A 25,713-nucleotide genomic window follows, 5' to 3' on the forward strand; every position below is an offset into this window, starting at 1 on the left:
TATTCGAAATGGGGACCTTTCTTATCATATTTTGGAAGTCTTAAGGAATTACCTACTAGTTGAGGGCATTTGATTGTACTTGGGAAGTTGCCTCCCATTTAACACACTTATAATTTACCTCACAGGGTGGTTGATGAATTGTAAATATGAGTGTATTTTGGATCATCTGACATGTTGCAGATGTATATGAGCTGTCGTATTGAAGTAGTGTGGGGGTACGGTTGTGAAATGTCCGTACTTGTATTTGTGAATTGTTGTGTTGTAGATATATTAGCTGCCATGATATGTTCGGGGAGGGTGGGTGGGGGGGGGGGGGGAGGTTTGTTTTTGGGGTACAATACTAAAGCAAAATGGAGGAATATGTAATCCATTATATATTCTGTATTGTGTCATTCCTTCAATAAAAATAAAATTTAAAAAAAAATTCCAATCATTGTAGCTGCAATACCAGAAAATAAACCATTGATGCATGATTTCTTAGTTGCTTCTCAGTTTGCCAAATTTCCAAAGGTAATCTTCAATGTCGATACACTGGAATCCTCATGTATGAGGTTGGAATGGTTAATAGATTTACTCTGTGGCATGTTTTGCCACAAAATTAGGATTAGGGATGTACAGAAGTACCTGGCAAATTTGAATTCCTATGCACAGTTGCGCAGATTATGCGGCAAACACTGAAAACTTTTAAATGTGATTATGGTAGGTGCAGAACCCATGCTTCTAGGCATCAACTTCCAGACACCCAACCCTCAGCTCAAAAATATTCTCAACTGCTCTCTAATCCTTCTGCCAGTTATTTAAGATTAATAAGGACAATAATCACTGTCCAGGCTTTCACCTGAACATCTCGCACTTGAGCTGCTGGTTCTTTTGAAATCACAGTTACCAAAAACATTTGTAAACCTTCACTAATAACTCATTAACTAGGATTCGACCTAAACAGATATATGAGGGCAGAAACAAGATAGTGGGTTTGTTATATCTCAAAATACCTGAATTAATGTGCACTTGTTAGTAAAAATGAAACCAAATGTAGAATATTTTATTGCAATCTTTGTGAGCACTTTACTTTCTTATTTACTAAATAGTGCCGTTTCTTTAACTGAATATTTACATGAAATTCACTTGCCCATGCTGTCAATGTCCGTGCAAGTTTTCTTTTGCTTGGTTCTGATATTGGCACTCTCTTGGGGTAGCCAAATCTATGGCTAATCAGCAATACCTAGTGGACAAAGCTAGATATTTTAAACAACTTTGGAGTCAATAACCTGAGAGTTGGAGTTCCTGATTATTTTGGTAGAAGGAAAAAGAACATATTTTGAAATAGATGCCTAGATGCCTTCATTTATTTTGTAGTGATAGGAACTCAATTTTATACATTTTCAAATAAATGTCCTCAATCTGACTGCAGAAATAGATGCTACAGGCGATATTAACCTAATCTACCCATGAAGAAAAGAGAAATAAAAGGTGGCTTACACTGAGGAAGTCTTTGTTCTGGAGAATTCAGCAACATCATAGCAGTGGCAGCATCAATATCAGAACCTAAAAAATGTAATTGTGAACAAATAAATTGAGATAAATCATCAGTTACACAGCCAATCTATTTCGGCAGAGGCATACAAAACTAACTGAGACAGTATCTTGCCTCTTTAAGTCAAGTCACTTTTTATTGTCATTTCAACCATAACTGCTGGCACAGTACACAGTAAAAACAAGACAACGCTTTTCAGGACCATGGTGCTACATGCTACATACTTCAGAAGGAATAGCGGACCGCACCACCCAATTTACCTCGGTGGTGCGCAAGTGGAACAGGTCATAAGCTTTAAGTTCCTCGGGGTCAATATCACAAATGACCTGACTTGGTCCAACCAAGCAGAGTCCACTGCCAAGAAGGCCCACCAGCGCCTTTACTTCCCGAGAAAACTAAAAGAAATTTGGCCTGTCCCTAAAACCCTCACTAATTTTTATAGATGCACCGTAGGAAGCATTCTTCTAGGGTGCATCACAATCTGGTATGGAAGTTGTCCTGTCCAAGACCGAAAGAAGCTGCAGAAGATCGTGAACACAGCGCGGCACATCACACAAACCAATCTTCCATCCGTGGACTCACTTTACACCGCACACTGTCGGAGCAGTGCTGCCAGGATAATCAAGGACACGACCCACCCAGCCAACAGACTTTTCGTCCCTCTTCCCTCCGGGAGAAGGTTCAGGAGCTTGAAGACTCGTACGGCCAGATTTGGGAACAGCTTCTTTCCAACTGTGATAAGACTGCTGAATGGATCCTGATCCAGATCTGGGCCGTACCCTCCAAATATCTGGACCTGCCTCTCGGTTTTTTTGTACTACCTTACTTCCCATTTTTCTATTTTCTATTTATGATTTATAATTTAAATTTTTAATATTTACTAATTTTAATTATGTTTAATATCTCTAATATTTAATATTTGTAATCCAGGGAGTGTGAAGCACAGAATCAAATATCGCTGTGATGATCGTACATTCTAGTACCAATTGTTTGGCGACAATAAAGTATAAAGTATACATGAACAATACAAAAACTACACTGAACTACGTAAAACAACACAAAACTACACTAAACTACAGACGTACCCAGGACTGCATGAAGTGCACAAAACAGTGCAGGCATTACAATAAATAATAAACAAGACAATTTGCACAGTAGAGGGCAGTAGGTTGCTGTCAGTTCAGGCTCTGGGTATTGAGGAGTCTGATGGCTTGGAGAAAGAAACTGTTACATAGTCTGGTCGTGAGAGCCCGAATGCTTCGGTGCCTTTTGCCAGATGGCAGGAGGGAGAAGAGTTTATATGAGGTGTGCTTGGGGTCCTTCATAATGCTGTTTGCTTTACGGATGCAGCGTGTGGTTTAAATGTCTGTAATGGTGGGAAGAGAGACCCCAATGATCTTCTCAGCTGCAGGGTCTTGCGATCCGAGTTGGTGCAATTTCCGAACCAAGCAGTGATGCAGCTGCTCACGATGCTTTCAATACATCCTCTGTAGAATGTGGTGAGGATGGGGGGGGTAAGGGATGGACTTTTTTCAGCCTTCGCAGAAAGTAGAGACGCTGCTGGGCTTTCTTTGCTATGGAACTGGTGTTGAGGGACCAGGTGAGATTCTCTGCCAGGTGAGCACCAAGTAATTTGGTGCTCTTAACGATCTCTATGGAGGAGTCGTCGATGTTCAGTGGAGTGTGGTCATTCTGTGTCCTCCTGAAGTCAACAACCATCTCTTTTGTTTTATTCACATCCAGAGACAGGTTGTTGGCTCTGCACCAGTCCGTTAGCCGCTGCACCTCCTCTCTGTATGCTGACTCATCGTTCTTGCTGATGAGACCCAACCTGGTCGTGTCATCAGCGAACTTGATGATGTAGTTCAAGCTGTGTGTTGCAGCATAGTCTTGGATCAGCAAAGTGAAAAGCAGTGGACTGAACACACAGCCCTGGGGAGCCCCCGTGCTCAGTGTGATGGTGTTGGAGATGCTGCTTCCAATCTGGACCGACTGGGGTCTCCTTCAACATTAAGTCAAACACTTATGAATTCTATTCGCCTGAGAGAGCAATGATATAAATTATGAACAACCTACTATAACTGGCCAAATTTTCAGTCAGCCAATTGTAGTGTTAGGTTTTAGTAGTCACAGTTTCAAGTATAGGCATAGAAATTTCAGACACAACAGTAGCTGCATTGCCAACAATTATTTAAAAAATCCAAATTCAAACTTCCTCATAAAGTACAGAATTTAACCTGAGACTTCAGAATAGAAACTTTCTATCTTCTGTGTGCTTTGGCGAATCTCATGATCAATTAACTGCAATGGTTCTCAGCTATGGAAATGAAAATTCATTCCTCAAACATATGGGATTATCAATTTGTTTTGCTATTAAAAGGCTTAAGTAATTTTCTTCATTGGATTAACTGGTGAAAGAACCTTAAAACAGTTCTTCAACGCTGAATTTCCAAAATGAAATTCCCATTCCACGAAAGCTTGCGTTGCATGTCTTTCATTCAGATCAATCATTACACAGTGCATTGAAGCAGAACAAGATAAAACAATAACAGAATGCAGAATAAGGAGTAACAGAGAAAGTGTGGTGCTGGTAAGCAATAACGTGCAAGATCATAATGAGGTGGATGAGAGTTCAAGAATCCATCTTACTGTTGGAGTCCCTTTTATTCTTGGACAGACTGTTTTACAAGTGATTTGGTCATGGCACTATTGTTGATGAGCCCACCAACACAACATTAAAAGTCACATGAATAATTGAAAAGCAATTGAATGCTTACAAGTGTACCCAAATAGAACTACTAAACTAGTAACAGTAAACACTGCCTGATTGACTTAGCGAAGGAAATTCGAAATGGGCTGCTGTGAATTAGACATTTTTCTCTGCAAGACATATACAGCTGTCCAAGTCCTATTTCAATGACATTAATGTTAAATATGTGCCACTTTGTTAGACACATATCTTGAAGATTATCATTGCCTGGCACTTTCCAGCCCATGCCTATACAATCTGGTAATCATATGGCATATTTTCTTGGATTGCTTCATTTACTAAGGATGTCCCTCTTTTGCTATTGGTGAACTTAAGTAATCTTTATTGATCACAGACTGCAATTTTTTAATTATGGGCATGATTTACATCTGTTTCCTTCTGTGGAATGGAATCTTCCATCAAAAGACTGATAATAATCTGATTGATCTTCATAAATAAATTATAAAGGGAGCACAGTTAGAAAAATCATTGTCTGTGCATCATCTCTGATAACACTGCCAAACTGTGAAGGGAACATTTTGTGATTCAATGGTTGTTAAAATAATTCTTGACATGCATTAAGCTGAATGGTAAAGTTCCATTTGGGCTGAAAGACAACATATTCTAAAGAGCTCACACAAAATGCTGTAGAAACTTAGTAGGCCAGGCGGCATCTATGGAAACAAGTAAACAATCGACGTTTCAGGCCAAGGCCCTTCATTAAGATTGGAAAAAAAGATGAGCAGTTAGAATAAGAAGCTGGGGGAGGGGAGGAAGTAGTATAGTGGTGCTAGAAAGTTTGTGAACCTTGTAGAATTTTCTCTATGTATTTATTGAAAAAGTATGTGAACCTTTGCTTTCAGTAACTGGTGTGACACCCTTGTATAGCAATAACTTCAACCAAACATTTTCGCTAACTGTTGATCAGTCCTGCACGTCTGCTCGGAGGAATTTTAGGCCATTCCTCCTTCCAAAATTGCTTCAACTTTGGGATGTTGGTGGGTTTCCTTGTATGAACTGCTTCCTTCGGGTCCTTCCACAACATTTCTACAGGATTACGGTCAACTTTCATCTCATCCGTCCACAGAACATTGTCTCAGAAGAATTGTAGAACATTCAGGTGGTCTTTTGCAAACTTGAGATGTGCAGTAATGTTTTTTTTTTGGAGAGTTGTGGTTTCCTCTTTGATGTTCTTCCACGAACATGATTCTTGTTCAGTGTTTTTCTTATAGTGGACACTTGAACAGAGACTATAGCAAATTCTAGAGATTTCTGCAGGTCTTTTACTATTACCCTTGGGTTCTTTTTCACCTCCTTCAGCATTGCATCTTGTGCTCTTGGTTTGATCTTTGCAGGATGCCCACTCCTAGGGAGAGTATCAACATTACTGAGTTTCCTCCAATTGTAAATGCTTTCTCATACTGTGGACTGAAGAACAATCAGGTCTTTAGAAATGCTTTTGTAGTCTTTTCCAGCTTCATGCATTTCTACAATTCATCTCCTAAGGTCCTCTGAAAATTCTTTTGATTAAGGCATGGTGTACATCTTCCTTCTTGATAAGAGCAGGCTCAGTCAGTAACCTGACTTTGTGTGTCCTTTTTTACGTGGCAGAGCAACTCTACAACTCAACTTCAATCTCATCTCATTGATTGGAACACTTGACTCCAAATAGCTTGTGTAGAAGATGTTACCCCAGAGGTTCACATACTTTTCCCAACAAATACATATTATGGTGGATCATTTTTCTCAATTAATAAATGAACAAGTATAATGTTTTTTTAAAGATCTGATCACATTTTGGGTCATATTAATGCAGAAGTAGAGAAAATTCTACAGGGTTCACAAACTTTCTAGCACTACTATACAAAGTGATAGGTGAAATCGGGAGAGGAGGAGTGATGAAGTAAAGAGCTGGGAGGCTGATAAGTGAAAGAGATAAAGGGAGAAGGGGGAATCTGATAGGAGAGTAGAAGAGCATGGAAGAAAGGGAAGCGAGAGGAGCAGCAGAGGAAAGGGATGGGCAGGTAAGGAGATAAGGTGAGTGAAGGAAAAGGGATGAGAATGTTAAACTCTAACCTAATCACAGGACAATTTACAATCACCAATTAATCTACGAACTGATTCGTCTTTGGACTGAGAGGAGAAACTAGAGCACCTGGAGAAAACACACATCATCACAGGGAGAACATAAAAACTCCTTACAGATGGTGCCAGAACTGAACTCCCTACGGCAATGCCTCAAGCTGTAACAGCATCACTCTTACCACTGCACTACTATGGCACTTATAACCTGTATAAATGTAATGAAATCTTAGTATACTCTGCAAGAGTTGATGACACAGCACAGAGTACGATAATAATAGTCTTCCCCAAGTTTAAAAAACAAAGCTTTTCCAACCCTTTAAGCATTAATAATGTGGAGTTGTTAGATTTAGAAAATCCTTGGTGTATGGCCTATCCCCAAAGAAGAACCTTGAATGCAGTGAATATAACCAATAATGTGAAGCAGAGGGTAGGGAAGATCAGAAATTACTTTAAACTTAGCTGCATTGACAGTGTTTCTTCCAAGGATGCATGAACAACATTTGACCATTACTTTCTGTTAACAAATACTTCACTTCAAATGTGTAGCCTTCATCACTCTTTCAGTCAATGCGTTTCCGCACACACCCACCCCGCCCCCAACCCAATCATTCTTTGGGTGAAAATATTATTTTATTTTTAATGAAAAAGACAATTCTCTGAAACAAGTAACAATAATGATAACAATAATAATTAAGATGAAGAAGAACATTATTGATCCTGAGTGGGAAATTCTTTTGTCACAGCAGCAGCATTTAAAAACACACTTGGCAGTATGCAACCTTAAGTGTTCAAAAAGCAGTGACTTTTTTCACTGATAGTTGACGAAAAATAAGCAGCAAGACAATTCAGAACCGTTTTGCTCACTGTGGTTTTAAGCATTCAGGCTTGGAGAAGCGAGAAATGGCCCAGAGTGAAAATAAAATGATTTCACCATTTCAAGTTAGGAACCACAAAGGAGTAGAAGGCATCAACAATCATCTTGAATGTTACAATGAAAATGAAGATTTAGAGGACATAATCATCGACAGAATTGCTTGAACGCAGTCCATTATGCGCACTAGGTGTCTGCATTGATTTTGTTCATTTACTGCCAATCAAAAGAACATGGTAGCGCACACTGGACGAATTCTTCATCGATAACTATTAGGAACGAACACACAGTTTTAAGTATTGCAATAGTGTTCTAATTTGTTCTAAATTTAATTTAAATACATAATTCTTTACTCAGTTAAACGGTAGTTTGTCTTTTTTTCTACGTTTTTAACTATTTCCATGAAACTTTTGGCTAAATGGAGAAGCCATTTATTGGGCCAAAATGTACTGGTCCTGATGTGTTCCTAATTGGAATCCACTGTATTTTCACCAAAAGAGCGATGGGGAGAAGGGGGGGGGGGGGGGAAGGATCTGAAATACACTGAATTATAGAGTTTTAAAGCTTCCACACCCTTTAAAATAAGCACTCAAATTGCCTTAAACCATGAAGCAGTAAACTGACAGCTGGATTTCTTACACATTGAAACAAGAAATCCTAGAATATTGAAACAATGTGAAAATAAAGGTCAGTCACTATTACATTGAGTTGTGGAGTGGGCTGCGGTGGTTCCTAGTTGTTACATTCTGATCAGAATCAATTCAGTTAACAGTACAGTATGTGTCAGAATAGGTGCAAAAGTGGAAAATAAAGTAGATTTTCATTACTGTTTTCAAAATAAAACAACAATGTTAGTCATATTTCAGTACGACTTCATTACAAATGGTCAAAATGTTATTGCCAAGAAATGAATAAATACATTAGTTCTTGAATTTATGTATTATCAGTTTATCCAAATATGCACATTTTCTAAAAGAAACACTTGAAGAGGAAAACTGAACTCACTTTTCTGTAGGCTATCTTGGAGCTGTGGTGATGTTGATGTGAGGTGGTGAGGAGGTGGTGATGCACTAAAAGAAACATAATCATACATATAAAATAATCACCAAGTGCTAAAGATGCTGGTTCGCATTGATACCCTTTCAAAAGTGATACTTTCTATGTATGAATTAAATTGTCAGGCTACTTAGAGAAAAATCTCGTTCAATCATTGCTCATCTGACATCCATAAATAGCCAAAGACTACCATGCTTACAAGAAACAACATACCCATGGAACTATGCATACAGGATAAATGGAGCAAGCAGTGACCAAAAAATTTAACTTGTCAAAAAGCTTGGTTGGGGAAAAAAAAATGTAGAGAGTCATGTCACATGCACCTATAGATGGAATGGGAACCAGAGTGATAGAGCTGAGAATGGGGCAGTTGGTATTTAAGTCAATGCAGTGTGTAGTGAGACTGTGAGGAAGGACAAGCAGATGGTAAGGCAAAATTGCAGTCAGTGATATGAGCTCAAATATAACATGGGGGCAAACTCAAAAAGGGTGATAAATACTGGACTGAAGGTGTTATATTTGCATGCACACTATACAGACTAAGGTAGACCTTGTAATGCACTTATAGGTTGGCAGTTATGATGTTATGGGCAATGTTGTGGCTGAAAGAAGATCAAAGTTGGGAGCTTAACATCCAAGGATGCACAGTAGTTCAAATGGACAGAGGAACAGGGGTTGGGGTCACTGTTGGTAACAAATGAAATCAAATACTTCGGAAGATGTGACATGGGAATGGAAGATATAGAATCCTTATTGATAGGAACTACAAGGGTAAAAAACCCTGATGGGAATTATATATAGGCCCCAAACGGTAGCCAGGATGTGGGATATAAATTCTAATGGAAATAGAAAAGGCATATAATAAGGGCATTGTTATGATGGCTATGGGGGATTTCAAAATGCAGGTAGATTGGGAAAATCAGATTGGAACTGGATCCCAAGAGACGGAATTTGTAGAATGCCTACAAGATGGCTTTTTAGAACAGCTAGTGGTTGAGCCCACTAGGGGAAAAGCAATTCTGGTGTTATGCAATAAACCAGATTTAATTAGGAAGCTTAAGGTAAAAGAGCAGTTAGGCAATGATCACAACATGATAGAATTCACGCTGCAGTTTGAGAGGGAGAAAATAAAGTCAGATGTATCAGTATTATAGTACAGTGAATTACAGAAGCATGACAGGGGAGCTGGCCAAAGTTGATTAGAAGGGGACACGAGCCGGCATTTTGGCAGAACAGTAATAGCTGGAAAGAGTGTGGAGGCATCAGTAATGATCATTCAAGAACCAATAGGTTCGTGAATGGTTCTGGAGGACCAGAGAATTGAAAACATCACTCTACTCTCTATGGAGATAGAAAAAAGGAAATTATAGGCCATTTGGCCTGTTCTACAGTAGTTGGTAAGATGTTAGTCCATCATTAAGGATGAGGTTTAAGGGTACTTTGAGGCATATGATAAAGTAGGCCAAATGTCAGCATGGTTTTCTTCAGGGGAAATCTTGTCTGACAAATCTGTTGGAATTCTTTGAGGAAATGGATGTTGTGTACTTGGATTTTCAGAAGGCCTCTGACAAGGTGCCACACATGAGCCTGCTTAACAAGATAAGAGCCCAAGGTATTACAGGAACGATACTAGCATGGATAGAAGGTTGGCTGACTGGCAGGAGGCAAACATTCGAAACAAAGGGGCTCTACTCTGGTTGGCCACCAGTGACTAGTGGTGTTCTGCAGTGGTCAGTATTGGGACCACCTCTTTTCACGTTATATGTCAGCAATTGATGGCTTTGTGGCTAAGTTTGCAAATAGAAAGATAGGTGGAGGGGCAAATCATGCTTAGCAAGCAGGGAGTCTGCAGGAAGACTTGGACATATTGAGGGAATGGGCAAAGAAGTGGCAGATGGAATAGAGTGTAGGGAAGTATATGGTCATGCAATGTGGTGGAAGGAATAAAGGGGTAGACTATTTTCCTAAAAGGGAGAAAATTCCAAAATCAGAGGTGCAAACGGATTTGGGGGTCCTTGTGCAGAATGTCCTAAAGGTTAACTTTCAGGTTGAGTCGGTGGCAAGGAAGGCAAGTGCAATGTTAACATGCATTTCAAGAGGGCTGGAATATAAGAGCAAGAATGTGATGCCAAGACTTTATAAGGCATTGATCAGACCACAGTTGGAATACTGTAAGGAGTTTGGGGCCCCCTAAGAAAGGATGTGCCGGAATTCAAGAGGGTCCAGAGAAGGTTCACGAGAATAACTCCAGGAATGAACGGGTTAACGTATGAGGAACATTTGATGGCTTAAGGCCTATACTCCTTGGAGTTTAGAAGAAAGGGGGTGGATGAAGGATCTCATTGAAACCTATCAAACATTGAAAGGCCGCGATAGAGTGAATGTGAAGAGGATGTATCCTATAGTGGGTAGTGAGTCTAGGACCAGAGGGTATAGTCTCAGAATTGTGGGTTGTCCATTTAGAACAGAGATGAGAGGAATTTCTGTAGTAAGATGGGGTGAATCTGTAGAATTCATTGCCAGGGACTGCTATAGGAACCAAATCACTGAATATATTTAAAATAGAGTTTGATAGGTTCCAGGTTCATGAGGGGAGGGTCAAAGGTTACGGGGAGAAGGCAGGAGAATTGTGTAGAGAGGGAAAATAAATTAGCCATGATGAAATAGCGGAGAAGACTCAATGGGCCGAGTGGCCTTATTCTGCTCCTATGTCTTATGGTCTTATTTAGTTTGGTCATATCTTTGCCTCATGTCCTTAACACAAGGTTGTTTAAACACAAGTGCGTTCCCAAAGATATATACCTGGTGATTTTAAACACTTGTATTTTTATTAATCCTAATTCTTGGTCCCCTACTTCACTGTTGTCCCAGCTAGCTTCCTCAAATCCATCATCTAGACCTTTGAGAAATATCTAGATGCTGCTCAAAAGTAGATTATGTATAAAGATGGGACTTGGAATCCAAGTCCTTAGCTCCTTGAAAGTGTCATAGAATAAAGCAGTGGAGGCTACCTCAGTAAATATATTTAAAGACAAAGTTGGATAGATTTTTGCACAGTAGGGAAATTAAGAGTTTACGGGGAAAAGGCAGGTAGGTGGAGATGAGTCCATGGCCAAATCAGCCATGTTCTCATTGAATGGCTGAGCAGTCATGACAGGCCAGATGGCCTACTCCTACTCTTATGTTCTTATGGAATTAGAGAGGTGTAATGGGATATATATTTGAGGTAAATGCCGCACTAGCAGGCTTGCCTTCACTGGTCAGGGCACTGAATATAAGTGTAAAGAAGTCACGTTGCTGCTCTATAAAACTTTGGTTAAGCTGCATTTGGAGTAATATATGCAATTCCGGTAGCCACATGACAGGAAGGATGTGTAAGCTTTAGAAACAGTACAAAAGAGGTTTACCAGGATGTACCTGGATTACAGAGTGTTAGTTATAAAGGACAGGTTGGATAAACTTTGAAGTTCCAGAGAAAACAATCCAAGGCTGAGGGAAGACCTGATCGAAGTTTATAAAACTGAGAGGCATAGATAGTTGAACTTTTTTTTCTTCAGGGTGGAAATCTCAAATGCTAGTAAGGATAGTTTTAAGATGAGAGAAGAAAAAGTGCAAGGTGATGTGTAGGACTTTTTTTTAAAAAAAGAGGCAGTGGTGGAACCAGATATGATATTGGCACATAAGCAGCTCTTAAGATAGGGACAGAAAGTGCACGGAATGGAGTGAGATCGATCATATGCAGACAGAAGAGCGGAGTTTAATATGACATCAAGTTTAGCACAGACATTGTGGATCAAAGGATTTGTTTTTGTGATGTATGGTCAATGTTCTATGCTCTACAATCAGGCCAATACTGAGATCTAATATTGCATTTCAACGTCAGTAGAAGCTGTCACTTGCCAACCCAGCACAGTCCGCAGTTCCACAGGGTTCAGCAGTGCACTGGCGCATCTAAACATATCAGAATATCATAAGATGAATAGGATGCCTCCTGAACTGAGGTATAATTGAAGTAGGGTTTTGATTACCTCTAGTTATCTACAATCCTAGATTTCATAACCAAGGTGAGAAAGTAAGAAACAAGACAGTTCATGAATTCAGTCACAGCATTTTTAAGTTAATCTGTCAATGGTGTAATGTTGTCCTTATGCGGCAACATCACCACACCTAAATACCACATTCTTAGTACTATACACATCCAGCAGCAGGCACAGAGGATTGGTAATGTTATTAGCTAACACCATTTTAAAGGAAATGACCCAAGCTTCTTAGCAGAAAAAAAATTCTGTACAATTTCCAAATTTGTTAATTGCAATCACATAAATCTCATCTTTCAGATGAGAAATGTAAAAATGCAGTTATGCTAGTTACCAAGCAGCAAAACACATTTATATCGATATACTTATTTCCTAAAATGTGTTGCCATAGTAACATTACAACTGGCTCATTTATTATCATTTCTGTGTCTTGATGAACCATGATGGATCACTGTACTCCTTTCTCCAGGTCCTTTTCACAATGGTTAAATGATGCCAACATACACAGTATCAGTAGTAATATAGGGTTTACTTTGAAGTTGTGCAGCAAGTCATTTCATAGCAAATTTAAATTGCATGATTGAGCCCACCTTGAAGAGTATTACATTGAAGAAATAGACAACTAAATGCCACCCTTCACATATTGCTGTTGTTATGGATATGTGTCCTCTTCCCCACCTGGCAAAATGGTTTTAAATACCCAACAATAGGCTTTTAATTAGTACTAGACTACTATACAAATAACAATCACCTGATGGTACAAATCAGCTATCAAATTCTGGAGAATCCAGAAGTTGGTCATGTCTGTATGGACTCATGGGATATATAATTCAGTTCGATCCATGGGTGTACTTAACAACAACTTCAAAGAGATATTGCAATGATTGTTTTAAAATAATTATTCCTGTTGTTGTGTAGATTATAAAACCTCCTTCAGTAGATTGTGGGAGATTATTCCTACCTTGGAGGAGAGGCTGGTGGTGTATAGAAGATTTGCATTGTTGAATAATATGGAGTCTTCATGAGAGCCTGTATGAGGTTGGGCCTGTACTGTGGGTCGACACACCACAGCGAACCTTTTCCAACAGTCTGGTAAAGAGATCAATGACAAAGAGCAGATTACTTCATTGAGTACACATCAGTCACATGCTGGCTAGTAGTTGAGAACAAGTTGGTAAGTTAATAGAACAATTTTCAGCATTGCCTATTGGCATATTATTTCAGTCATTAAGCCAGTTTGTTTCCTTGCCAATAATACCTGTATTATCTATATTCATCTATTGAAGTTATGGACTTCTCAAAAGAAAAAAAATAGTAGAGGACAATCCAGATAAACATATGGTACTCCCATATATTCAATGAGTCCCAAACTAGCTTTAACAAGTAACAATAAACTTTTGAGTCAAGAAGTAGGATTTTAAGGTATTCATAGAACATTAGTTAAGGTACTTAGGTCCCAGATACCTCTGAACTTTGAGACGCTCTATTTGGGGCATGTATTGTTCCTTGAACAGAAGGAAGATATAAAGTTGCTGCAGGCCCTCTTAGCGGCAAGTAAGAAATCAATCACTAGAAAATGGCTAAATCCAATACCACCTACATTAGAAGATTGGTACGAAATTATCTTGGAAATATTTAAAATGGAAAAGTTGACCTACTCCCTGAGAACTCAAAAAGAAACATTTTATCAAATCTGGAATAAATGGATTGAATATATAACCCCAATGCGAGCAGACTTTAGATGACCCTCCTAATGATTTATATTGCTCTTCTCATCAACACAGTAATATTGCTAACGTAAGCACCCCTAGTCTAAATGTTTGTTGTTTTTTTTTGGAAAATAGAGAATTAACACAAGTAAAGGGAAAGATTTGGGAAAGGGATAAAAAAAAAATGAAAAAATTAAGTAAATAAGTACATAGGGATTGGATAATTATGTCTGCGGGCAGGAACAAGCACGAACAAATTGGGATATAAACACCTACAATGGTTGGTATATAGGCTTGTATGCAACATTTTGGACCAGTGGAAATGGTACAGAAGGGTTGTATGGAAACTATTATTACCATTTTTCTTAACAACTAATTTCATTACTTAGCCTAATAGGTTAGATTTACCACAGTACATAATTATCTATTTAAATGTTTATTTTGCTTTTATATCATCTCAATGTGTACTTAAGAATGTATAAATAATTGTAGTTTTATACATATTAAAAAATGGAAAAGGTTATATGTGTGAAAAAAGTACATAATTGTGAACTCCTTATCCAAATAAAAATAAAATTAAAAAAAAAAGTAGGATTTTTTTCCCCTCAACAAACTTGGTGTTAGAGATACTTTTAAGAAGAAATATGGTCTGAGATATTAAAAAGTAATTGCCGTATATACTCATAAATCAAGTTACAAACACTCTGGACCATGCTATTTGGCTCAACTAGCATTTATACTCCAAGAGCTTCTCCCAGATCTGCTTATTTAATCATGCATCTCTTTCTCACCAGCATCATTTCATTGTCCTTAAATATGTTCATGTTATGCTACTCCATGTTCTACTTTCTCGTCATTCAGAGGTTTCAAACGAGCCATTTTCTTTATGATTTGTGAACATTCACCTTTTTTGCCACACTCCCTCTTCCATATTCCTGCAGTCCAAATACTATGTGGCCTCTTTGTTCTTCCTACCTAAATGCCCCACAAAGTCCCTTACCCATACATGCAACTACTGCGGTTTGTGTAATGGAAAACTGCCCTTATAGAATTCAGAGCTTACGACCAAAAATCTGGAATGCTAAATAAAAAATTGTTCTTAAGAAATTAATGAAGGAAAAAAGAGCAAATAAACAAAGAACTCTTCTTTTCATTTTGCATTTCTTCATACATGCAGATGACAGGGTTTTGCATTGTGGAAAATCATGATATGGACCATTTTCTAAGAAGATAACATCCTCACCCCTTCCCCAAATGCAAGGGTCACCTGTATTATTTGTCAGTTATATTCCCATTTTCTAAGTTTTAATGTCTCAGATTTTTCAAATTCTCATTGGACTATCTGGTATCATCTGAAAATTTCTGATTTTCAAATCCAGATTATTCAATTTAAAATTTGAATAACAGTAGCTTTAGCAACCATCCCCGAGCAACACTGCTTCCCACCTTACGCCAATCTAATCGGCTGCCCTAATTGTTCATCACTTTTCTGCTTTATAGACAGTTTGCTCTCTATTGTGCTGCCCATTCCCTTGACTCCAAGTGCTCTATAGTCATATCAAAAGGTGTTTGAAAATCCAAATGTCTTACATCCATAGTTAATCCATCTACATTTATTCTGATTCATTTTACTTCGATTTAGATTTACTATTGGCTCATTATTCAGGGGTTATCTTTATTGGCCAATTGGTCCCTTTATAAAAAGAAAGGCAAATATCTTACACCTAGGTTTTATCATTTTAGATACATCTATTATCATCACTCTTCACCAGTTAAAACAAGTGTTTTCCACCTTGCCTTCTTAATTCCATTCTCATCCCCATCAAATTAACTTCTTTGCCATCTATTAGTTTAGTTGTTCTCTTACTGGCATGTTTCCCAATTGATATTTCAAACTGTGTTATGATCTCTTAGATGTGGGAAGTAAGATCTGTTACCTCATACTTACTTCCCACACGTAGGCAACACTTCCTCTTCTTGAGATTCTCACATACCGGGTAAGAGAAGATTTATCTCAGTTTAATATTGATTCCAGTTATTAAAAATATTTTTAATGAAACTGATTCCAGAAATACTCCAATGGTAGATAGAATATACTGTCTGAAAATTTAAAAACTCTTTCAAGCCAAAGACTCTTCATTGGAACTGAATCGAAGACCTGAAACATCTAACTCTTCACAGCCTGACCTTCTGAGTGCTTCGAATATTTTCTGCTTTTATCCCAAGCTATCACTCTGGAAAATATAAATCATATGTTAATTACACAGATGTACTTTGTGATCTGATTATTGGCAGGCATGATCCTCAAATTAGGTGTGAAGTCAGAATTGTGACAAACTGCTCATGATGATTCAGGCAAATCCAATGATTCAGAAATAATAGAATTTAGCGCAAAATGTGAAAGGCATGTGTGAAACACTTTAGGAAACAGCACAGTACTGCAGAAGGGAAATAACTGGAATTAAGTCTAAATGGAGTACTCTCCTGATAAATAGCTTTTCTCCCCGAAGATTCTTGAAATAAAAATATAGTAAGTACTTTGGTGAAGTAAAATTGTACTTGTTTCTCATTTTGATATCTGAAGCATGCAATGGCTTGATATTTTTTGGTACTTTGGGTGTTATGGTAGTGTAGTGGTTAGCTCAACACTACTACAGTGCAGAGAATTCAGAGTTCAATTCTGGCTCCATTCTATAAACAGTCTCTGTACGTCCTCCTCATGGATTGTGTGCATTTTCCCCATGTGCTCTGTTTTCCTCACACAATCCATAGCTTTATTGGTCATTGTAAACTATACGGTGATTAGGTTAGGGTAATCAGGGTTGAGGGGTTGCTGGGGGGGGGGGGAAAGAGGTGGCTTAAAGGGCCAACTCCGTGCTGTAAATAATAAAAATAAATGTTTACACAAATGTCTATTCCTCAAGTGTAACCAAGAATGTCCATTGCTTCTACACATGCATGTGTATAAACAAGTGAAACCTCATTTTCATCTTTGCATCAGTTCATAATCCTTTTATGTCTAAATAAAGAAATAATAGTTCAAGTCGTGATCCCTAAAATAGGACTTCAAATTTAGCCAGATTCCAGTTTAGTATTAAAGACTACTGTTTCAAGAGTAGCTTTATTTGCAAAGTATTTCAGACGCGGGCAATTTCAGACACGACTTGTTCTAGCATACTCCTGAAGATGTCAGAATCACCATGATTAATAATATTGCTTCCAGATGTTAAAACTGGCCATTAAACTGTTGCAGGTTTGAAGTGCCATCTTTCAGATGAGACATTAAATTCAAATCTTGCTTGCCCTCTCAGGTGGGTGTTGAAGATCCAATGGCATTATTTTGAAGAGGGTATAGAGGTAGGTGGGGGGCAGGTGATCATCCTCAGTATCCTGGACAATGTGTCTCTTAAATAATGCCATAAAATGAAATTGTCCAATTATCCAAAATAATTGTAGTTTTTCTGGTGAAAGTATGCCCACATTGTCATTGGGTAGGGAGTTCCAGTATATCAAACCTGTGACAATGAAGTGGTGCTAACTTGGAGCAGAACTGGAAAATAATGTTATTCTCATACTTGAGCTGCCTGTCTAATACTGAAATAGTGTACATATGCTTTAAAGATACTTAATAGGTCATAGAATACTGTGGTCTACAGTACCTATAAAAAGTATTCACCCACATGTTTTACAATACTGAATCACAGTGGATTTAATTTGGCTTTTGTTGTCACTGATCAACAGAAAAAGACTCTTTCATGTCAAAGTGAAAACTGATCTCTACAAAGTGATGTAAATTAATTACAAATATAAAAACACAAAATAATTGATCGAACAAGTATTCACCCCCTTTAATATGACACAGCAAATCATCACTGGAGCAGTCAATGGTCTTATTAGTCACATAATTAGTTAAATAGAGATCTGTTTTTGGAGACCCGAGACCTGCGTGCAGTCAAACTGTTTCAATTGATGGTAGTAAAAATACACCTATACCTGAACGGTCCAACTGCTGGTGAGTCAGTATCCTGGCAAAAACTATACCACGAAGACAAAGGAACACTCCAAGCAACTTCACAAAATGATTATTGAAAAGCACAAGTTAGGAGATGGATACAAGAAAATTTCCAAGTCACTGAATATCCTTTGGAGTGCAGTTAAGTAAATCATCAAGAAATGGAAAGAATATGGCACAGCTGTAAATCTGCCTAGAGCAGGCCATCCTCAAAAACTGAATGACCGTGCAAGAAGGGGACCAGTGAGGGAGGCCATCAAGAGACCTATGACAACTGGAAGAGTTACAAGCTTCAGTGGCTGAGATGGGAAAGACTGTGCAGGCAACAACTGTTGAACAGGTGCTTCGCCAGTCACAGCTATATGAGAGTGGCAAAGAGAAAGACACTGTTGGAAAAAAAACTCATGAATTCTCAGCTGGAGTTTGTCTGAAGGCACGTGGGAGACACTGAAATCAGCTGGAAGAATGTTCTCTGGGCTGATGAAATCAAAATTGGCCCTTTTGGCCATCAGACTAAATGATATGTTTGGCATTAAGCCAAACACCACAAATCAAAAATACATCATCCCTACTGTAAAGCATGATGGTGGCTGCATCATGCTGTGGGGATGCTTCACTGCAGCAGGCCCTGGAAGGCTTGTGAAGGTAGAGGGTAAAATGAATGCAGTAAAATACAGGGAAATCCTAGAAGAAAACCTGATACAGTGTGCAAGAGAACTGCAACTAGGGAGAACACTTGTTTTCTAGAAAGACAATGACCCCAAACACAAAGCCAAAGCTACACAAGAATGGCTTAAAACAACAAAGTTAATGTCCTGGAGTGGCCAAGTCATAGTCCAAACCTCAATCCAATTGAGAATTTGTGGCTAGACTTGAAAAGGGCTGTTCACACACGATGCCCATGCAATCTGGCAGAGTTTGAGCAGTTTTGTAAAGAAGAATGGGGGAAAAAGTGCAGTGTCCAGATGTGCAAAGCTGATAAAAGAGCTGTAATTGCTGGCAAAGGTGCACAAGACCATAAGATGTAGGAGCGGAATTAGGCCACTCAGCCTATCAAAGTCTGCTCTACCATTCCATCATGGCTAAGCTGGATCCCAGTCAACCACATACACCTGCCTTCTCACCATATCCTTTGATGCCCTGACCGATCAGGTAACAACCAACTTCTGTCTTAAATATACCCATGGACTTGGTCTCCACAGCAGTCTGTGACAGAACATTCCACAGATTCGCTGCTCTCCAGCTAAAAAAATTCCTCCTTACGCCTGTTCTAAAACGTCATCCCTCAATCTCGAGGCTGTGCCCTCCAGTTCTGGATACGCCCACCATAGGAAACATCCTCTCCACATCCACTATCCACTCCTTTCAACATTCAGTGCTTTTCAGTGAGATTCCCCCACCCGCCGCCCACATTCTTCTAAACTCCAGTGAGTACAGGCCCAAAGCAGCCAAACGCTCCTCATATGTTAACCCTTTCGTTCCCAGAATCATACTCGTGAACCCCCTCTGGACTCTCTCTTTCAATATTTTTTATTAGTTTCTACATAGAAGGATACAGAGTACAAGAAAGTATATATAAAGGTTAAAAAAAAAACTACCAATTACATTAAATCTATTCATAATAACAATCTCATTACCCTGTATTCATGTAGGTTGAAGTTCCATTGAAATATACTAATTTATTACAAAAAAAAGTCTAACTTAAGAGTTTTATTATGAGCCTTAATAAACAGCTTTGGTCTTATTGAGGAAAAAAAAGGTAAAGTATCTTCTTGTATAATAAAAATTAGTAATAGCCAACATCTAAATTTAAACAACGAATTGAGGATTTTGAAAGTTTTGAAAATAATTCAAAAAGGGTCCCCACAATGTTTGAAAGTCTTGACGAGATTCAGAAATTGAACAACGAATCTTCTCTAAATCTAAGCAAGACATAAAGTTGCATAACCATTGAGCATGAGTAGGAGGAGAAACATCTTTCCATTTAAACAAAAGCACCCTCCTAGCTATAAGAAGGCCAAAAATTCTCAGTTGGATTGAGGTTTGGACTATGACTTGGCCACTCCAGGACATTAAAGGCCAAAATAAGTAATGACTTATTTTGTAATGGACTCTCTCCAATGACAACACATCCTTTCTGAGATATGGGGCTCAAAACTGTTGACAATACTCCAAGTGCAGCTTGACTAGTGTCTTATAAAGCTTCACCATTATCTCCTTGTTTCTAATATTCTATTCTCTTTGAAATAAATGCCAACATTGCATTTGCCTTCTTTACCACAGACTCAACCTGTAAATTAACCTTCTGGGAGTCTTGCACGTGGACTCCTAAGTCCCTCTGCACCTCTGATGTTTGAACCATTTAGATAATAGACCACACTATTGTTCCTTTTACCAAAATGCATTATCATACATTTCCCAGCACTGTATTCCATCTGCCACTTTTTTGTCTATTCTTCCAATTTGTCCGAGCCCTGCTGCAATGCTTCCTCAGCACTAACTACCCCTCCACCCATCTTTGTGTAATCTGCAAACTTTGCCACAAAGCCATCAATTCAATTATCCAAATCACTGACAAATAATGTGAGAAGTAGCAGTCTCAAAACTGACTCCTGAGGAACACCACTAGTCACTGGCAGCCAAACAGAAAAGGCTCCCACTCGCTGCTTCCTGCCTGTCAGTCATTCCTCTATCCATGCCAGTATCTTTCCTCTAACACCATAGGTTTTTATCTTGTTAAGCAGCCTCATGTGTGACACCTTATCAGACACCACCTGAAAATCCAAGTAAATGACATCCACTGCATCTCCTTTGTCCACCCTGCTTGTTACTTCTTCAAAGAATGAACAGATTTGTCAGGCAAGATTTCCCTTTACAGAAACCACACTGACTTTGATTTATTTTATCATTAGTCTTCAAGTACCTCGAAACCTTATCCTTAATAATCGACTCCAACACCTTCCCAACCACTGAGGTTAGGCTAAGTGGCCTATAATTTCCTTTCTTCTTTTTTTCCCCTTCTTAAAGAGTGGAATGACATTTGCAATCTCCCAGTCCTCTGGGACCATGCCAGAATCAGTGATTCTTGAAAGATCATGACCAATGCATCTGTTATCTCTCCAGCAATTTCTCTCAGGACTCTGGGATGTAGTCCATCTGGTCCAGGAGGCTTATCCACCGTTGAGATGCCTAGCATTTTTTTCCTTTGCAATAACAATGGCACTCACTCATGTTCCTTGACTCTCACGGACCACTGGCACACCGCTAGTGTCTTCCACAGTGAAGACAGATGCAAAGTACCCATTAAGTTAATCTACCATTTCATTGTCCCCCATTACTACCTCACCAGTATCATTTTCTAGTGGTCCAATATCAACTCTCACCTCCCTTTTACTCTTTATATAACTGAAAAAACTTTGGTATCCTGCTTTACATTATTGGCTCATGTACCTACTTAATACTGACTTGAAGGGGGTGAATACTTGTGAAATCAATTATTATGTGTTTTACACACGAAATGCTGGAGGAACTCAGCAGGCCAGGCAGCATCTATGGAAAAACAGTACAGATGACATTTCAGCCCAAAACGTCGACTCTACCTTTTTTCCCCATAGATGTGTAAAGTGCTATCTCTCACCGAGAAATAAGAAATATTTGATCTTTTGAAAAGTGGCATGTCGCATTCCGAAGTGGGCCGTAAGGTCAGTAAGAACAATCGAGCATTCGCACAATAAAGCAGAAAGAAGCTGAAATTCGTGGAAGTGTTAGTGCTAGGGATGGCTGGCTAGCTGGCTATGTAAAGCACTACAGCCTCAAGAACTTAAAGATCACAGGAGAATCGGGATCGGCTGATGCCGAGGCGGCATCACCGTTCCCAGTAGAGCTACGATGGTTGCGTCTGTACTGAACATGTACAGACTTTTCTCTTGTCATTATTCCCTAAACAATACAGTATAACAACTATTTACATAGCATTTACATTGTATTAGGTATTATAAGTCAACAGAACAGAAACACTGCGGGCGGCAGGTCCTGTGCTGCCCTGGGTCCTGAAGTCCACCTGCACTGAGACAGGTTAAATAAGGGACTTGAGCACCCACGTTTTTTGGTATCCGCGAGGGGTCTCGGAACCAATCCCTCGCAGATAAGGAGGGCCAACTGTACTGTATAAGAGGATATAAAAGATACTGTAAAAATCCAAGTTTTTTAATTTCACATTTATAGTCAAGACCAAACTCATTTCAATTCAAGGGTTATAAATATATACTTCCCAGTAAAGTAGAAGGTAGGAATTGCCTCCAAGATTGCAATTCAGAAGTGGGCATTGAGCCAAATAGAAAGCACCAGCTGGAGTTAACTCATTTGGTAGGAATTAGGATAGTACCTACATTGTAGAACAGTATTTAAAAAAATGAGAACATTGTTACAAAGAAAGCAATCTATCTCAAAAGTTCACATTTTAGAAAATCCTTATTTGCTCTGAAAATAACCACTTTACTGACTCCTTTGTGTGTCAACATTTATTCTTTTTTAATTCCTATATTCATCAACAAATCCAGTTTCTTCTGCATTACTTCCCACTTCCTGTTGTAACCCCTTTGCTCTATTATTGCCTGCAGAGCTTCAGCTAATTGAGATTTCCTCATTCCTTCACTATCTTTCTCCCATCCATCACAAGTCATTTCACAGCCTACCCAGACTTTTTTGGTTGCCTAACAGTTTCCCATTTATTTTTCAATCTCCAGTTACATTTTCCTTCTCTTGGAATCACTTAATCTTCGTTTCTTGGTAAATTTTATAAAAGTTGTTCAAAAATAAAGAGAACACATTTCTATTCTCAGAAATGAAAACAGGAAGTACTGGAAATACTCAGCAAGTCAGGCAACTTCTGTGGGGAGTAAAACAATTTTTATGTTTCAAATCAATGATTCCATCACACAACTGGAGGAATAAAAAAAATGTCCAAAATCTGACTTGTGGAAACCAGTTTTCGCTCATCAATTTCTAACTTCAGCTTTTTTCACAGCTATAATGTAGCACATTTGTTGGGTGTAATTTAATATCCTTGCCCTCAGCTGTCTCATCTTGGGCATATGGCACATAAAAGCTTGTAGGGGAAAACATAACAAAGGTAAGGTACTCTTCATATCTTAGTTATTTCCTTGATTTCCAGCTACTGGTGACAGCCTGAGAACTGAAATAGTCATATCCTACTGATGATAAAAAAAATCCCTGAAAGAAGTATTACCTCAGTTCTTACACATTCTAGTTTTAAACCACAATCTGTTTTTTTTTTATTATTTACATGGGGAAGAGTAGTCTTAAAATTTTAATTTTCTTTAAATATTGGAGAGGGGAGAATAAGGAAAGTCACAACAAGGTCAGCATCTACTGTCCATCCCACAATGCTCTTCTATACAGTTTTTGCTCTATCAGCCATTTCAGACAGCAATTTAAGATCTATTACTCTGGTAAATGTGAAATCACATTTAAGTCATACTAAGAACAACAGATTCCTTCCCAGAAATACATTATTGAACCAGATGGAATTTTACTAGAATACACCATGTTCATGTTCTGCTTCAGTTATGTTTGTTTTGATGTCCAGATTTAATTTTGTAACAAAATTTAAATTGCCCAGCCTCCTTGGTCAGATTCAAAATCTAGCCCTCTGGAAAGCAAATAAAACTGCAGATGCTGGAATCTGGAACAAAAACAGAAAATCTGAGAACAACTCAGCCGGTCAGGCAGCATCAGATTGAAGACTTGGATCAGGGTACAGTATTGAAAAGTGTTGGTGCTAGGACTGGAATAGTTTTGCATTCTTTCCTAGTCCAGTAATCTAGTCTCTCTTAACACAGATTTTTGTAAACAGATATTTCTTTTAAAGTGTGGAAGCAGGCACTTATGCTTTGTGGAAACACCACACTTCACTGCAGTTTGCATAAAAAATATGCTCCACAGTGTTCAATACAGTAAACAGGCCCAAAACAATTCACACAGCCTTTAGAGACACACACCATTTAAATCGTACAGTGTTGGGATTAATCAGGAAACAAATTCATATTGTGATACAGTGCCAAATTAAAATTGTTTGCTCTTCCTCCTTTTCCTGAGTTTTTCCAGTTCCCACACATTAACTCTGTTCTTTCTTGATGGATGAGGCCTAATGTAATAGTTTCTGTTCTTTTTAAATTGGCAAGTTAAAATGTTGCTACTGGTAATAGTTCCCACTATTTTAGACTAATCACAATCATGTTTTAGCCAGTGAATTTATCTCCATTTTAATCTCAGCTAATGAACTGGTAGGCAGAATTATAAACAAGTTGCACACAAAAACTTCGACCACTGACCTAATTATTGATTGGCATACAGCGAATGAGTGTGTTACACAGCAATATCCTTAGTTTGTGCAAATTTAGCCATTGACTAGCACTACAAAATATGTAGTCGACATGAAGTCACACTATTAAGGGCTGCATTCTACACACACACACTAAACTGAACGTCACTCCACTCCCTTTGCAATTTTTGCTCATTTCTTTCTCAATTCCTGCTAAACATTGTTTACATTTACATCATTTATTATATTGTAATTTGTCCTTTACTGTGCCTATTGTCTTGTTTATTAATTATTGTAATGTCTTGCACTGTTTTGTGCACTTTATGTAGTTCCATGTAGGCCTGAAGTCTAATGGAGTTTTGTGCTGTTTCACATAGTCTAGTGTAGATTTGTGTTGTTTCAGGTGGTCTAGTGTAGTTTTGTGTTGTTTTATGTAGCACCACGGTCCTGGAGGATCATTGTCTCATTTTTACTGTGTACTGTACCAGCAGTTATGGTTGAAATGACAATAAAAGCGACTTGACTTGAAAAGTACTGAAATAAATATCAGGTATATTTGTGAACCAAGAGAGAAATCTACACAATTCAGAAATGAGGGATGAAGTTGTATAGCTTAGCTGGAGAAGAGATAATCAAAAACTGTGTATAGCAGCATGTAGATTTGCATTACTTATCACTACATTTACATGGAACCCTTCATTAAATGGCCTGAATCAAGGAACAAATTTTGACAAACAGGAAGCACATGGTTTAAGTAAGAGCATTAATACTCTTATCCAGTTAAGCCAGATCAGTTGTGTATTATGTTACTGACAGGTCACAAACTGATAGAGCTGAAGGAAACGTTGCCATAGCAACACAAAACCAGGCCACAAAATGAAACCCACACCCTGTAAGCAACTTCCTGACTGCAAATGACTCCAATCTTAAAGGTTTTCATTTACAAATAAAATGAAGTAACATTAAGATTCTAGCAATTAAAGTCAGGAAATATTTATCAACAGAAACACAAAATTCTTACTAATTTAAACAATTCTACAATTGCCATCTGGATGCATAGTAGTACAGAGTAGCCTTCTGCTGTGTATGTACCCAATGCCTCAGATCTATCAAAGACCTGGATGGGTTGTAAATACCTACAGGAACTTTACAGTTTACCTGCCCAATAACCATCATAACTAGGTTAAGTAAGCTTAACTGTATTTGTTACTATCAGCAAACTAAGCAGTGGAATTGGATGTACCACAAGCTTACAAACATTAAACTCCAGCAGATAATTGAGGTTTCATCATTAACTTAAATCATCCAGAATTATTG

At 38.4% G+C, this 25,713-nt stretch overlaps 1 protein-coding gene across 5 annotated transcripts in view; it reads right to left on the reverse strand.

The window, feature by feature from the left end:
* The window catches only part of foxn2a (forkhead box N2a), a 65,825-nt gene that overhangs the window by 16,074 nt on the left and 24,038 nt on the right, over positions 1-25,713 (reverse strand). For all 5 annotated transcript variants that reach the window (XM_063055632.1, XM_063055631.1, XM_063055630.1 and 2 more), the window contains 3 exons: positions 13,294-13,421; positions 8,245-8,309; positions 1,480-1,545 (listed from right to left, as the gene is read on the reverse strand). In XM_063055632.1, the coding sequence (XP_062911702.1) occupies positions 1,480-1,545; positions 8,245-8,309; positions 13,294-13,421 (259 nt within the window). The remainder of the gene's footprint in view (positions 1-1,479; positions 1,546-8,244; positions 8,310-13,293; positions 13,422-25,713) is intronic.

The sequence above is a fragment of the Mobula hypostoma genome, chromosome 8, assembly GCF_963921235.1.
Source record: "Mobula hypostoma chromosome 8, sMobHyp1.1, whole genome shotgun sequence".
Classification (NCBI taxonomy): domain Eukaryota; kingdom Metazoa; phylum Chordata; class Chondrichthyes; order Myliobatiformes; family Myliobatidae; genus Mobula; species Mobula hypostoma.